The sequence below is a fragment of the Alosa alosa genome, chromosome 18 (assembly GCF_017589495.1).
Source record: "Alosa alosa isolate M-15738 ecotype Scorff River chromosome 18, AALO_Geno_1.1, whole genome shotgun sequence".
In the NCBI taxonomy this organism is placed as follows: domain Eukaryota; kingdom Metazoa; phylum Chordata; class Actinopteri; order Clupeiformes; family Clupeidae; genus Alosa; species Alosa alosa.
Genome location: NC_063206.1, coordinates 29222962 through 29238344, shown reverse-complemented (window position 1 = coordinate 29238344; position 15383 = coordinate 29222962). Strand labels below are relative to the sequence as shown.

The 15383-nt window shown below is 41.9% G+C and overlaps 1 protein-coding gene across 2 annotated transcripts in view; it reads right to left on the bottom strand.

Moving 5' to 3' along the window:
- Window positions 1-2659: 2659 nt before the first annotated feature.
- Window positions 2660-15383, bottom strand: part of polh (polymerase (DNA directed), eta) — a 34988-nt gene continuing 22264 nt past the window's right edge. For both annotated transcript variants that reach the window (XM_048269016.1, XM_048269017.1), the window contains 6 exons: window positions 6531-6634; window positions 6313-6432; window positions 6066-6189; window positions 5882-5947; window positions 5606-5778; window positions 2660-5482 (listed from right to left, as the gene is read on the bottom strand). In XM_048269016.1, the coding sequence (XP_048124973.1) occupies window positions 5092-5482; window positions 5606-5778; window positions 5882-5947; window positions 6066-6189; window positions 6313-6432; window positions 6531-6634 (978 nt within the window). In that variant the 3' untranslated portion in view covers window positions 2660-5091. The remainder of the gene's footprint in view (window positions 5483-5605; window positions 5779-5881; window positions 5948-6065; window positions 6190-6312; window positions 6433-6530; window positions 6635-15383) is intronic.

Genomic DNA, 15383 nt, shown 5'->3' with positions numbered 1-15383 from the left:
GTCTAAGGCCGCATTCACACTGGGTCCGTTTAATCACATGAATTGTCCCAGCATTGCCGGTTCGAAACCTGCTTGATGACGTGCCCGCCTGGTCGGGCGATCTCTCTTTAATTTTACCGCTGTCCGGTAGGCCTATTCACTGCAATCGCTAGTCCAAGGTAGGCTAGTTTAAGAAAGCATCATTGAAAGCAGCCAATACAATACGTGATGTCCAGTGAATTATTTCATTGTGCTTTTGACATTAAATAGGCCATCTTAAACATACGCATTTACACGGTCAGTTAGGCTATTCTCTGCCAGCAAGGTCTCGGACGCAGGCGCTTATTGCTCTTTTTTTTTGTTATTACAGTTCTCTCCTCCTCGTAAGCCTCGACTACTCCGCCTCTGAAAAATACGGTGCTCTTCCTTTCACCGGTTTCACTCATGGTTCCGACTCTCAATAGATGATGTCTTTATAAGTTCGCCGTGAACGCGCACAACTCTAGGTTATCTAACACAGGGTTGACTGAACTAACTGGTAACCGGTGTTTTGGAACAGACAGCTCGGGTTTAGTCGCCACAGGTTCAGACAACCCAGAGGTTAAGTTTTATCTCAGTGTTTGTTAAACCTCCTTTCTGGAATACCCCTCTGTTCACTGAGGGCATTCATATTAATTACTGATATCAACTGCAACAGCCTGAGAAATAAAAATCTTTTTTTTACGAAAACGAGGGCCTTTGACCCACACACGCTACAAGCAAGCGTCACGAGACTCTAATAATGGATGTAACACGGAGCACTTCGTTCAGCATCGCTGCAGTAGCACAATGGACAAGACGTCGGTGTGCGGAGCATATGAACAATTGTCCCAGCATCACCTGTTCGCAACCTGCTTGAAGACGTGCCCGCCCTGTCAGGCGATCTCCCGTTAATTTTACCGCTGTCCGGTAGGTACCCTCTAAGATTAAAAGGTGACAGGGTTGGTGTAAATAACAACTAATACATTGGTTTACCAAGCACATGGGGCCAGAAGTGTAGAGCAGAGCCCCAAAACATTTTTGGCATGTCAGCAAGGATGGATTACTGAATGAGCCTACCGAGTCCTTATGCATCTGTGTCCAGGGGGACAGTAGTTCATAATCAGTCACTGTATTAATACATAACCTCACTGTATTAATTTATAATATGACATTATAGTGTGAAGTTGTCAATTATCGCCAAGCACAGGTGACTCTGCGTTGTGGGAGGGGGCCCCCAAATCAAATTCTGCTTAGGGCCCCCCAAAAAAAGAAAAACTCATCGGATCTGCACGATTCACACAAGTCCCCCAGACAGCCGTGAAAAAGGGGGCATCCGCTAGCACCAGGTCGTGTGAAGCTGTGTGCAAAAGTACTGTAGATCAATACAGAATGAAAATATGAGTGCTTTAGACCATTATTTGCCAAGGTATGCATTTTGTTAACATGCCTATGGAAACTCCCCATAGGACTTTTGGTTATCCAAAATGCATATTGACAATCAAATGCTTACTGCACATGAACCCCTTTGTGTAGACGCATAATCCTGGTCTCAAATGAAAGGTAACACTTTGAGGTTTCTTGTGGACTGTTTAGATTGTATGTCAGGTGTTCTGATATAGACTGACTACACAAAATACGGAATAATTACAAAAAAAGTCTATTTTTGCATTTACTTTGTTGGTTCAATGAGTGTGTATAAGATAGACTATACATCTGTAATATTGGATAATACAACATGAAGATTCAATTTCTATGGATTCTTGTGAATATTTCAGTACCCAATTTGTTGCATCTAGTTATTGTGCTGCAGCTACACTGCAGCCAGAGGTCAGGGTAGCACCAAAAGCAGAGGGGGGCATTTTGGATCAAATTTAATTGAGACATAATAAGATTAATCTGAGAATGTAAAGCACTATACAGATTGTACATGAATTTTTGGATTCCCAAGAGAAGAGTCAAAGCTTTCAAATGGTGTACTATGCTACATAGCAATATCGTGCATACAATTGATTTAGAATGTTGGGGGGAGGTGGGGTAACCGTCCCGCCGGCGGGACACTGAACCCTATTTATAGGTGCAGCTGGGATAATAAATCCCACTTAGATATGGGTATCAAAATAGACTTATAGGAATTAATTAGGGTCTACACATAAAATATGCTGTCATTCATTGGGAGTCATATCAAATGTTTCTTCATATTGAAGGCTTTTTGTGATTGATAACTATTAACAATATGTAATTGTAGGCTATTGAAATTGTATGTCATTGCATTTTTGTACGTTATTTGTAAATCTAGCCTTAGTTTGGATGGGCTTAGCCCACCCCTGCCCATTAGTGTTGCGCAGGTTAAGGTTTTTTAACTTCCGCACCCACCCGACCCTCAAAAATATGCGCTGATTAACGACCCGAACCCGACCCGACAAAAAAAAAAAAAGCCAATGCCTAGGCTATCCTTTGTAGTCCATATTGAGGTAGAGACAATGTTTTCTTATTAACTAGACACTGAAACAAACAAGAAAAATAATTTGCACTAGGCTATATGCTTCAACAAAGCAAGTTGTTGCAGTAGGCTTGGCTCACTAGCATGTTGGATTAATTGAATCTGAATCTAGCTTTATGGACATAGGCTAGGCCTACTGAATAAATAAACAAACTGAAAGATCCTTCATTCTTTATTGATGTATTCAAAGGTAAAACACAAGTAATAGGCTACATCATGTAGCCTAACATGAACACTCTCACTCTCTCTCTCTCTGGATGGACGCGCGCGCGCATCCACACATTGACACAGATGTGTTCTGTTGCCTAAACTTTACATTTTTATGAACTGATTTTATGAACGGCTACTTAATGCAGACGTAGGCTATAACTAAATGCAGAGGGTTGCAGCGCACCCTCTGCCCTCTGTCACACACCTGTGTGAGAGGGAGAGGGAGAGGGGAAGAGAAGATATGATTAGTCTACAAGACCTTCTATCTTAACCTGTTTTATGCAGGAGGAGGTTTGTTGCACTTAATGTTCTGTAGCCTACATTATTAATAACTAAGTGAGAACTGTGAGAAGTGCTTTGTCAGTTTTTGACCTGCTGCGCCTGCACCCGCGATATTTTTTGATCCAGCTTACCCGCCCCCGCCCGACCCGCGGGTAACGGGTTGACCCACACAACACTATTGCCCATGCCTACATCTTAATATGCCATCAATCATGCTTTCAATACATCATTCTTATCAATATATCATACTTTACATATTGAAAAGTTTTAAAACACTTATAATCAATCACAAGCCCAAAGACAAACAAAGTAGACTTTGTTCTCTTACACTAGAAAAGTAATAGTGAAGAGTGATCACTCTGAATTTAATGAGTTTGCTAACGGGCAATACTGTTCCACCAACTGTCATGCTAATAAAGCAACTGCAATTGAGTGAGAGGTGAGGTAGGCTACACATGTGAGGTGTGTCAGTTAGGGAGTAACCTGTGTGGATGACTAATTGGATGGGTGAGTGAACTGCTTTTACAGTGAGTCAATGTTTCCATTTTGAAGAATTTATATTTGAATACAAAACATGTTTGATGTTGGCAAATTAGGCCATGACAAACACAGTAGGCCTACACACAACAAAAATGAGCAGGGATAGGAGTAACAGGGGAACTGTCATTTTAAATTTCCCATCATGGACCCAGGGGCAACTGCGTGTTTAAAACGTCTAGTTTAACGATGCAGTGTTTAGAACATCAATTATTTCCCTGATAATTGCACACCTATGACGTAGTTCCAGTTTTTTGGTCGCATTACGTTTGTATATCAATTTGCCAAACTCCTTGAGAAGTTTAAATGAAGTCACATTGGAACAGAGCTACAAATTAGCAATCTGACACGTTCAGAGCATAGCAGCATTGTAACATATGACTAAGGTAACATTTAGCGCAGTTGCACAGCAGTTGGCAGTAGGAATGGCATCTGAATTGCCATTGCGTGCCCGGACCATCTGGTTTAGCACTATGCACAGGGAAGATGACCCTTTCAGTCAGTTTTAGATTAACTGGGTACCACTTTAACACCAAATGCCACTGCTTAAAGCAGCACAATGGAAGAATTGGCATTTCATTCATTCAATTGGTATTGATTTTCAGAATACTCTGAATGTAATGGCTACATCAAAAGTGTACGCTACTGTACAACAATAATGAGAAATGTAGTAAATAAACTTTAATTTTCCTAATTTTATGCTTTCACTATTAATAAATCTACAACAGAACGTTGTCAACACAAAAACACCACCACTTGTTGCTTGTTAACTGGAATGTCTTCAGACTGGGAGGCTGTGGTGCCATGGAAGCGGGTATCATTTCTCAGGAAACATACCACCAACCAGTAAAGCCATTATTATATTTACCAATTTTCTGAAAGTACAGATTAACACCCTCTCATCTGAACTAGCATACAAGTATGGTGATTTTGCTCACAGTTTGCAGTCACAGGATCTTTTATGTAAATAAAAATAAAATACGAGAAATGTGTGCATTGAGACAGTTGGCTTCTCTTGAGTTGAATCTTGTATTTCTGGCTTTAATTTACTCATCAATAGAAAATTTAATAAATGTAAGGTCTATATCAAAACTTTTCAAAGTTAACTCCTTTTGAAGAAGGAATCGAGGGTAACGGTGCCCGCTAGCTTTGGCTTTTTGGCTTGTCTTCCGGAACCACTGCTAGGTTTTCTACTACCAGTGGCGAGAGGTGATGTCTTAGACCTTGGATAAATATTTGTTTTGGACAGGTTAGCTGGGATCTGATTGGATGAAGAGAGAGAAGGTAATGGGGAGGAAAAAGAATTCTGTAAATCTTGTGCAAAATGGTAGTCTGTGTGCTCTGGCATCTCCCAGGCTAGCACTTCCTGTCCACACCGATCACATGGCATATGGTCATCTGAGGAGAGGCTCAAAGTAGACTCCGGAACAGATGAATCTTCGGTCATGCCACACAGGCCATCACTGGTAGGTGTATATGTATTTTTATCAGGGTGAAAAACAGCATGTTTATTACTCTGACAGGAATCCTCCACCATCTGGTAAGACGCAACACCTGAACCATCAGCTGTGGTGGTGGAAGACTGGAAGTGTTTTTTCTCTGCACTTTTTTTTTTGAAAGAATGAGGATGTTACTTGCATGCTGGATGAGGTGGAGGCACTGTTTTCAGGTAAACTGTCTTCAAGTTCATTTTCAGCACCCTCTGAAAGTTCAACATGATCTTGCCTTCTCTTGACAACATTCTGAAAGAAGGACTCGATCATTCCTGGTCTCTTAGGTGTTGGTAGTTGTTGATTGTTGATTGCCAAGCTAGCAGATGGACTGTGGGATGAAAGAGGTATCTGGGTGGAAATAACATCATTTCTCAGAAACCTGGTGATTCCCCTACATGAAGCTGTGGGAGCATCGCTGAATTTACTGGCAGAGAGGTGTAGAAGGGTGAGGGGAGGGGACCTGAGTAACAGTAAATATAACCAAATCAGTTGTGATTAAATATCTTGAAATAAGAAGCAATTGAAAGTACTCAACATCCTGAATACTGATGGTACCATTCCCTGTGTACTTTCATTTACTTACCAGGCTTGCTGGTGGTTTCCAGCACAATTCAGGCTCTTAATAATTGCATAACTATCAGTGGAGATCTTGCTGGCTTCATATCGTGCCAAAGCACAGCAACGAGAGTAACTGCTAGGCTTTGTTTCTCCAGCAAGCCTCACTCCCACAGTCAGAAGCTTAGCCACACGTCCATTCTGTGGGGTGGAGGGGGGGGCAGAAGAGTTTAACATGATTCAGTCAAAGACTGCATTTGTAATGGTTCCGGCAAGAAATCATGGTCAGAGTAATTTTCCTCACCATGTCCCTATCTTTGATCAGTCTTTCCTCCAATTCCAAAGCTAGCTGCTCAAGCCAGTGCTGGACCTATTGAGAAAATGATTAAGTCAAACAGTTATGGTAAAAAGTGTCCATCTATGCTATATTGGTATTTGCACATGTTGTTACAATGGACTTTGCAAAGATGAGACTTGCAGAATGCTACCTGGTCTTTGGTGGCCAGAGAGGTCTTTCCTGGAAAATTTTTGCTACAGCCGATGGATTTTGGCAGCTGTCTAGGCTTCACTGGCTCAAACTCTATTCCTCTACACAAGTCATACAGCCACTGACTACAAAAGAAGCATGTGACATTCAAATATAACCAATACATAAGCAAGCACAAAATAAACAACATTATCTATTCAATTAAGAATTTTTGTTAACTTGAGATTTAACTGTACTCAAGGCCTCACCCAGTCTTTACGCCAAAGTGCTGAGCCAGTTGGCCCTGAGTGAACTTTGCCAGCTCTCCAATGTTCTCTACTTCCATAGTCTCTGTGATGGAGGCCCCCAGTTTACCTCCAAGATTACGACTATGAGGAAGGACAAAATGGTTTACCCACAGTTCCAACTGTGCATTCACAGCTTACCATGTACAAAAAAGACATAAATGAAATGATGCAGAACTCACATTTTGCTAATGGGTAGACTACTGAAGAGTTGGGTAACTGAGCTGAGGGGAAGTACTGTTTGGCGGTTGGGTTTGTTCAGGCCACAAGCAAGCTTAGCCAGGACCTGAGAGAGAGAGAAAGAGAAACAGAGAGAGAATTGTTTTTTGTTGCGATTGTAGTAACTAACTTGACCAATTTCCAGCTTTAAGCTAGGTCAATTTCCTTTATTTTCTGATTTTGATCTGATCTGAGCATAAAGAAATAAGTCTTATTTTTTCCCTTTTTCGAGTTTGGATTCTCAATTGAATTTCAAATGAACTAACTAGACACGGACCTAAATACAGTACCCTCCAGAATTATTGGCACCTTTGGTAAAGTTGACTAAAAACAGGTATAAAAAATAATATTTTGGTGATTTATTGTACTCCCACAATGAAAATAATAAGGAAAAATCCACCCTTCCACCCACTATTGCTAAGTTACAGGGACGCTGGCGAGACACGCCGCTCCGTCTGGCATCATGTTTTTGTTTGTTTTTATGTAATGTTCGTAATTTTATGTAATGTCATGTTAATTTTTTGTATTTATTTGTCTAGTTAAATGTATTCTCTCTTCATTTATGTTATTTTCAATAATTGTCATGTTATTCTTAGTCCCTTTTACTGCTTCCAAGTACATTGGCAGCTTGCTATGGCTAGAACTAGCTTTTGCCCTGGACTGACATCCTTCCATCCATCCATCCGTGAGAGGTGCTGCACTTCACTGTCTGGTCGAGGAGATCTATCGGGACAGCTGGACCTGGGCCTACTCTGCGAGGGATCTGTTGCGGCCGCCGAGCTGCTATTTACCTGTGAGCTGCCATCTGCCTTGCCTGGAGTCTGGATTGATCATTGAGCAGTCTAGCTTCTAGCTGCTAACGTTTGAAACTACTATTGACATTGGGGAGCTCTGCAGTCTCTCAGAGCATCAGGCTGTCGCTGTTGGGGGTCCACCAAGTTGCTGATCTGCGGGATCTGACCATGACTTCAGACAGTTAGCTTCTACACAGGGTCGGCTCAGATGGCGGCACGACCAAGTGCTTAGCAAGCTGGCAGAGGTGCTGGAGAAAAATCGGCAGGAGGCAAACAACCAGAGTCCATCAGAGAACCGATGCAGTATCCACTTCCTCAGGCAGGGGGAACCCACAGTGCATACCAACAGGAGACCACCCGCCAAGCTATTAACACCAGGGGCGGAGTGGAAGATGGAGGTAGACATGGGAAGGCAGCTCCAGTTCCCACAGGAGAAATGCAGCACCACCTTAAGACCAGACGTGGTGCTGTGGTCTGCAGCGGTGAGGTCCGCAATACTGATCGAGCTGACAGTGCCATGGGAGGAGGGACTGGAAGCCGCATATGAGAGAAAGAAGGCAAAGTATGCAGACCTGGTCGCGGAGTGCAGAGAAAGTGGATGGAGTGTGAGGCTGTACCCGGTGGAGGTGGGAGCCAGAGGCTTTGTAGGCAGAACTACATCACGCCTGCTCAAGGACCTGGGACTACGTGGAGCCACACTGAGCAGATCCACCAAAGAGCTCTCTGAGGAAGCGGAGAAAGCAAGCCACTGGCTCTGGCTGAAACGACGAGACAAGGCTTGGGGAGTAACATCCAATTAGGTTTTGCTGCAGGGGGTGTCAGGGAGACGTCCCTGTTCACTGCCCCACCACCAGATGTTCTGGGTTAAGGGGCGAAAAGTCAATGAGCGGTGGTCCCCAGCTGAAGACCCTGCAGCAAAACCGTGCGGTATGCGGTCAGGGTTAGGCCTGCCTCAGGGGAAGTGAACGACCCCTGCCATGCACAGTCCACCACAGGCACCGTTGGAGGTGCGACAGGCCTAAGGCCCAGCAGAAAGACCACCACACTGTAATGAATAAATATGCTTCTAGTGATCTCTAGACTGCAATCTACAAGTAGGCCTACTAACGTCACTTACTTACTTACTTAGGCCTATGTTAACGTTGGATCCTCCGGGTTGGACTGAAGACGCAGCTGTGCGCCATGTCATTGCCATTGGACGGAGTTGGACTAAGTTAACAAAGACTTTTCTTTATTTTAATTTCTTATTTTTGATTTTATTTATTTTTATTTTATTACTTGTTCATTTTTGTTTGTTGTCTGTCTTGCATGTCTACCGTTAGGTGTCTCGGGTACGCTGGAGACTACGTCGCTCCGTCCGGCATCTTTTGTCTTTTTGTTATGTGTCTTGTTTGTGGAGCGCTTTGTGTTGCACTCTGTGCATGTTAAATGCGCTATAAAAATAAAAGTGACGACTTTTTTTAACGAAAACCCGTTGCTCACAATTATTGACACCCCTGAAAAATCTTATAAACAAAAGCATTTTCCTATCTAGTTTCAACTTATTTAAGTTAATCAGAGTGTCTGAACTTTCAGAAGTAGTTCAGGACTTTCTTTATTTTCATACCATAGTGAAAAAGAAAGTCACACAGAAGCTAAATCCTCTAGTCATTTTTCAACATCGGAAAGACAAAAGATTACGCTAAATTTAAATTTAAAAAAATTAGTGTGTTGACATTTGTAAGTCAGAGAATGTCTATAGAAACTAGGTACTTTGTTGAAAATGCCTATATTTACAGTTAAAACAACCACTGTTGGAGAGTTACAGACAAAGGTATCATCTTGGGGTCACCAAGTCCCCTAAAAACTCTTCAAAAGTGACCTCACTGATAATAGATTATTTAGAGCAGGGATTCCCAAACTGTGGTCCGCGAGCTCCCACTAGGGGGTACGCGAGATGAAAAGGACAATGTCGGAAAGGTGTTAAAATGATTAATTAATTAATAATCTAATTAATTAATAAATAATACATAATTTCGAATTGGATTATAATGATATGGAAATGTAAAATTAAAGGAAATCATTTGTAAACTCTATAGTAGGCTATGGTTTCATTAAAAAATAAGCTACCCACAATGCACGTGATTTCCTGCGGGCAGCCAGAATATCTGGCTCGTTAGTTTCGTGGAAGTATAGGCTAGGTATGCAAACATGGAAAACTGGCACTGTGCAAAAGGCCTAATCAAAGCAATGGAAGAGGAAAAGCGAGAGAAACAGCAGGAGACGGGTAACAATGGGATGGGGGTAGAATGATTAAGGCGGAGGTGGCTCCAGAGCGCAGGGGGATGAAAGAAAGGACGAGACAGAAAAGAAGAAAACGAAATTATGATGAGGCATATAGGCCTAGGCTTCACGTGGATTTATCTAACCAGTCTAATGTCACACTGTTTTTTTAGCTCAGACCAGTTGCACATTTTTATTTTGTTATTTGTTATCATGTAGGGTGGCTAATTAAACATGATGGCTGGAATGAGTCAATAGAATGTGTTACGTTATTATGTGTTGGATGGTGGGGGTACACGAACCGAGTCAGGATGTAAAAGGTGGTCCGTGGAAAAAAAAAAGTTTGGGAACCGCTGATGTAGAGGGCATGCCAGGTAAAAGCCTGTCCAGTCATTTAATTACCAATGTAAACGGCAGGAGTTACTGAATGGTACGGTGACTGTCTGGAAGTGTGGTCTTTTGTCAGATGAAATGAAAATTGCGTTCTTTGGCTAGAAACACTTTGGGCTCTATCTTGCACATAGCGCAATTGACTTTATACACTGCCGCTTGTATCATTCCTATTTTGCATTGAACGCACAGCGGAATTTTCCCTCTACAGATGCAGGTCATTAAATTACTAAATGAACTTGCGCTCCTGGGGGCGGTTCAGCGAAAAGAGAATAGTGTCGTGTGAATAAGGCGAATTGTGAGTGTTCTTGATAGAGATTGAGTTTTCCTGATGAACAAAACAATATTTCAGTACCATCCCTGACCATTGCTGACTAGCCATTGCTGTTCTTTTCTACTGCAGCAATATTGTAGAAAGGCTTTAACTTACACTCTTATTTAATTACTTCAGGCCAAAAGTGTTTAAAGGGGAGATTTTTTTTGCAATTCAACACCAAGTAAAATCAAGTTGGCAAGACTTCCCATTTCCTCATCAAAGTAACGAATCAGAACATTCGAGATCTTGTCCATATTTCCATTTGTTGCCTCATCAGCATTTAATGAAAACATGGTAGTTTTGAGTTTTACAGACAACTCAGTTTTCCAATGAGCAGCAATACTGTGTTTGCTCATGCAGGAGGTCTGTTCATTTGATAATGACAATCTGGAGATGGCGCTTTGTCTTCAGCAACAGATCGTATAAGGTTGACAAGAGGTTGCGATCTGGTGAGGGACAGGTCGTGTTGTGCTATGAAATGCATACATACATACATGCATACTTTCTGAGCGCAAACACGGTAAGCCATAGATAAACATAGCCTACCTCTGTCGTGGTGGCAGTTGCACCAGGTAGGGAAGATGTCCTGAAGAGCACGAACATTAACCTTATGGCGGTCTTCTGATTGGTGGCGTGCTAAAACTGTTTCCTATTGCATTTCTTTACACCATGGCTTGCCGTTCTCCCTCGCTTCCAACAGTCAAGCCCATATCCATTTATTATGACCGCCGCGCAGCGAAGAGGTTTAGTCAGATTTCTTTTTTGTCCAAATTTCCATCAAGGATTCCCGGGACACTGAAAGACCGGGGTACACGAAACTTGGTGGGCATGTAACCCCACATGGATAGCATGGAACCATCGTTTTTCGTTTTGATCTGTATCCCCCCCACTGGACTGGACCCCCCGAAAGGAGGGTAGGGCAGACACAGTTTTCGGTGTATATCTCGAGAACCGTAGGGTTTAGGAGGACCATTTTTTTTTGTATGTTGATCTCAAGGGGCCATGTCAACCCATTCCATAACCACTCATTTCATGTATAGCGCCACCTTGTTAAACACAAAAAAGTAAAAATGAGGTGTTGTAATTGAAGGTATCTGTGACCTAACATAGTCAAAACTGCACGAAATGGAAGTGTAGGATCATTATGACACCATCTGAATGCACGCCAAGTTTAGGTGGAATTCGCTCATGGGGGCCACACAATAAATTAATTTATGTTACTATACACCAACTGGCCTGTAGGTGGGCGGAGACAGTTTTCTGTGAATATCTCGAGAACCGTAGAGCCTAGGAGGTCCACCTTTTTTTTGTATGTTGGTCTTAAGGGGGCATGTCAACCCATCCCATTACCACTTATTTCATGTATAGCGCCACCTAGTTAAAAATTAAAAAGCAAAAAATTAGGTGTTTTCATCACAATATCTCTGGCTGACATGGTCAAAACTGCACGAAATTGAAAGTGTAGGATCATTATGACACCTTCCGAATGCATGCCAAGTTTTGTGAACTTTTGTTCATGGGGGGCCTTACAATAAAATGATTTAAGTGTACATTTAGTGACCGTACACCAACAAGGATTCCTGGGACACTGAAAGACTGGGGTACACGAAACTTGGTGGGCATGTAACCCCACATGGATAGCATGGAACCATGGTTTTTTGTTTTGATCTGTAGCCCCCCGCTGGACTGGACCCCCCCAAAAGGAGGGTAGGGCAGACACAGTTTTCTGTGAATATCTTGAGAACCGTAAGGCCTAGGCGCACATGCACACAATTCAAGAATTTCTCAGAATTATGAACAGTCAAGATGGGGGTGGGGTTGTATAAGATGAATTCTACATGTGAAATCTATGAACTAATCATGTTTTGGTACTTGTTGTCTAGCAGATACCAGTGAGAATTGAGTGTGGATAATGCAATTTAGTGAGACAGAATCATATAGGCCTTTCAGCGTGATTTATTTTTGTAGAAAAAATGTGCTGGACTGGGCGGCGGTCATATTTTGTACCGCTCTGCGGTACATCTAGTTTTTAAACTGTTTTCTCAGACACCTGTGAGAAAAGTCCACAGGAAAGACAGAAACAGGAAGACGTTTTACCCTGCCAATTAAGGTATCCAAAAAAGTTAAACGGATTGCCAACCTTATCAGCTGTCTCGATTGTGGCCTACTGGTTAGCGCTTCAGACTTATAAGCGGAGGGTTGCCGGTTCGAACACCGACCAGTAGGCACGGCTGAAGTGCCCTTGTGCAAGGCACCTAACCCCTCACTGCTCCCCGAGCGCTGCTGTTGTTGCAGGCAGCTCACTGCGCCGGGATTAGTGTGTGCTTCATTTCACTGTGTGTTCACTGTGTGCTGAGTGTGTTTCACTAATTCACGAATTGGGATAAATGCAGAGACTAAATTTCCCTCACGGGATCAAAAGAGTATACTGTATATACTTATACTGTATACTTACTTATACTTACTATAATCCAACTTTTAGACCGTTAGTCCTCCAGACGTGTTTTTTTTTTTTTTAAGCAAACACTCCACAGGCTAATTAGACAAGCGTGTAGCTACAACATAAACAAAGCGAAACTCATGGCTGACGTATCTTCTTGCGCTGTCACTGATTGAGACACAGAAAGTTCAAGAACACTAGGTCTACATTAGGTCTTTAAACATTTAACATCACATTAATTCATCAGACTTAATATTTGTAGTTGCCTTAAGAAAAGCAAAAGAAAAAGTGATAGACCCCCCCCCCCTTTTTTTATTTATTTTTTCTCATCGGATCTGCATCGATCTCAAATATGGCATTTCTAAAATCAAATTGACGGAAATCCGTCGTACGACAGAGAACTTTAAAGCCCCCCTGTGTAACGTTTTCAGTTTGTTAACAAAATCAACATTTACCCTTCATAAATGTGGCCTCATTCATGTTTAATTACCACCACCACCACCACTTCGAAGCATACCAATTGGCTTAGAAATCCTAATTTAAATCTACATAGCACAGGGGCGACTAGCTGTGTACATGCGCCATGTTAAAATACCGGTGGCCAGCAAGGGACATAATATGCGAATACAGCTCAGTCTTTGGCGTCTGGATGCATAGAAAAACATTAGCTTGGATTCATCTGCAGAATTTCCCTACATTCAGCAATGTAAGTTGAGTCACTTATTTGTTCTAAAAAGCCTTTCAAATGTGTCAATGACGTCATTCATTAGCAGAAAGCTAGTGTGTTGGGGGCAACAACGACCCAATCTGTAAGAAATCGAAAGGACGTGACTACTCGTTCATTCAACTTTTGACCTATAATCCATATTGAGCTTGCAGAATCTTCAATTTCTCAACGACAACCAGGTGAAAGAGACAAATTTAGCCGTCTAGCTCGATAGATCCCCATTGTTTTTGCACTTATTCGTGATCGCCCCTAGCGGAACTGCAACATATTGCAGGTACAATGGAGTTAATAGGGAGTGATCCGGCTCTCCGTAAACAGGCTCTGGGCTAACATAGTTATGCTAGGACTAATAGACCACAAAGTTGCTGAACGTGTTATTTCAGTTTAGTTTGCAACAATATAGTTTAACAAAAGTCCTTAGCTGCAGTAGCCTACTACCTAGCCGTTCCCTTTCACTTTCCGTTTACTGTGCTAACGATAGCTAGCTAGCTTGGTCCGAAAGAGTTGCATTGGCATCGCACAAGCAATGGCAATAAAATAGTACACAAAATGTTATGAATATGTTATTGCTTATTCAAGCATAACTCTCGCCAAAATGCATCCTAGGGTGTTTTTGTGAATGTAATGTTACCCGAGTCAAACTTTCGTGAATGGGAGTCGTAGGTACTAGCCTACTATTTTGATACGTTAAAATCGCTATTTTAAAACACTAAGAATGCTCGACACAACGTGAAACTTTGATCGAAGTATCATCAGTGTCTCTACACATGAACTTAAGCATTGAGAACGTTGTTAGTGTACACACAGTTTACTAAAAAAGAAAGGTTTTGGACAACTCAATCCTTGACTGGCATGATGGCAGCGAGTAGAACACCCAAGTGAGTTGTTCAAAACCTTTCTTTTAGTGAACACTGTGTACACGAACAATGTCCTCAATGCTCGAGTTCATGTGTAGAGACACTGATGATACTTCAATCGAAGTTTCATGTTGTGTCGAGCCTTCTTAGTGTTTTAAAAATAGCGATATTGACGCGATCATGTATCAAAAAATAGTTCCCATTCAAAACTCCACTTGACCCAAAAACGACAACACGGACAAGCTTGAAAGTTGCGCTTCAGACATAATTTTGCTTTTAAACAAAAGTTTGACTTGTGTACATTCACAAAACACCCTAGGGTGCATTCTGGCGAGAGTTACGCTTTCAGAGAGAAGTTTATGCTTCGACGTGCTAGGAGTCCTGAACTAGTGTCAGTTTTGATGTGTGACGGCTCCCGTAGTTCTAAAGGAGGCAGCGCTTGAGAGGTTGGTTGCTATATAACTCCTAACCACTAGATGGGAGAATTTCTTACACAGGGGGGCTTTAATCCTTGTGCTATTTTGCAGATTCAGAAAACAATTCCGCCACAGATTGATAATATTTGTCCGTTTTCCGAAAAAGTTTGGATATTTAACGTACAGTTACTTTCATTCAACAGAGGATTTTTAAATAGCTAGCCTACATTTTCTACTAGTTTTAATGTGCAAGTAACTTGAAATGTAAAGTGGAATGACAGAAGTATATACCTTATGTAGGCTTCCCATGTAGGCTAAACATCACCCCCTATTTTTCCAGTGTCCTTTGGTATGCAAAGTAACATCATAGTTAACAACACAACATTCAATTCACATTAGGCCTACCAGAGATTAGATTTGGTGATGGCCTTGGAGTCTGGCTGGCTCATATTCAGTGAGGTGAAGTTTCATGCAAGAATTGAGGCTGTCACTATTTAAGAGCAACTCCACGCAAAACGGTCATATCCATAACGGCAACTAAATACCATGGCATTGTTGACAGTTTTGCGCGGAATTGCCCTTAAACGTAAGCGCAGGTTTGTCTTTATATTTTT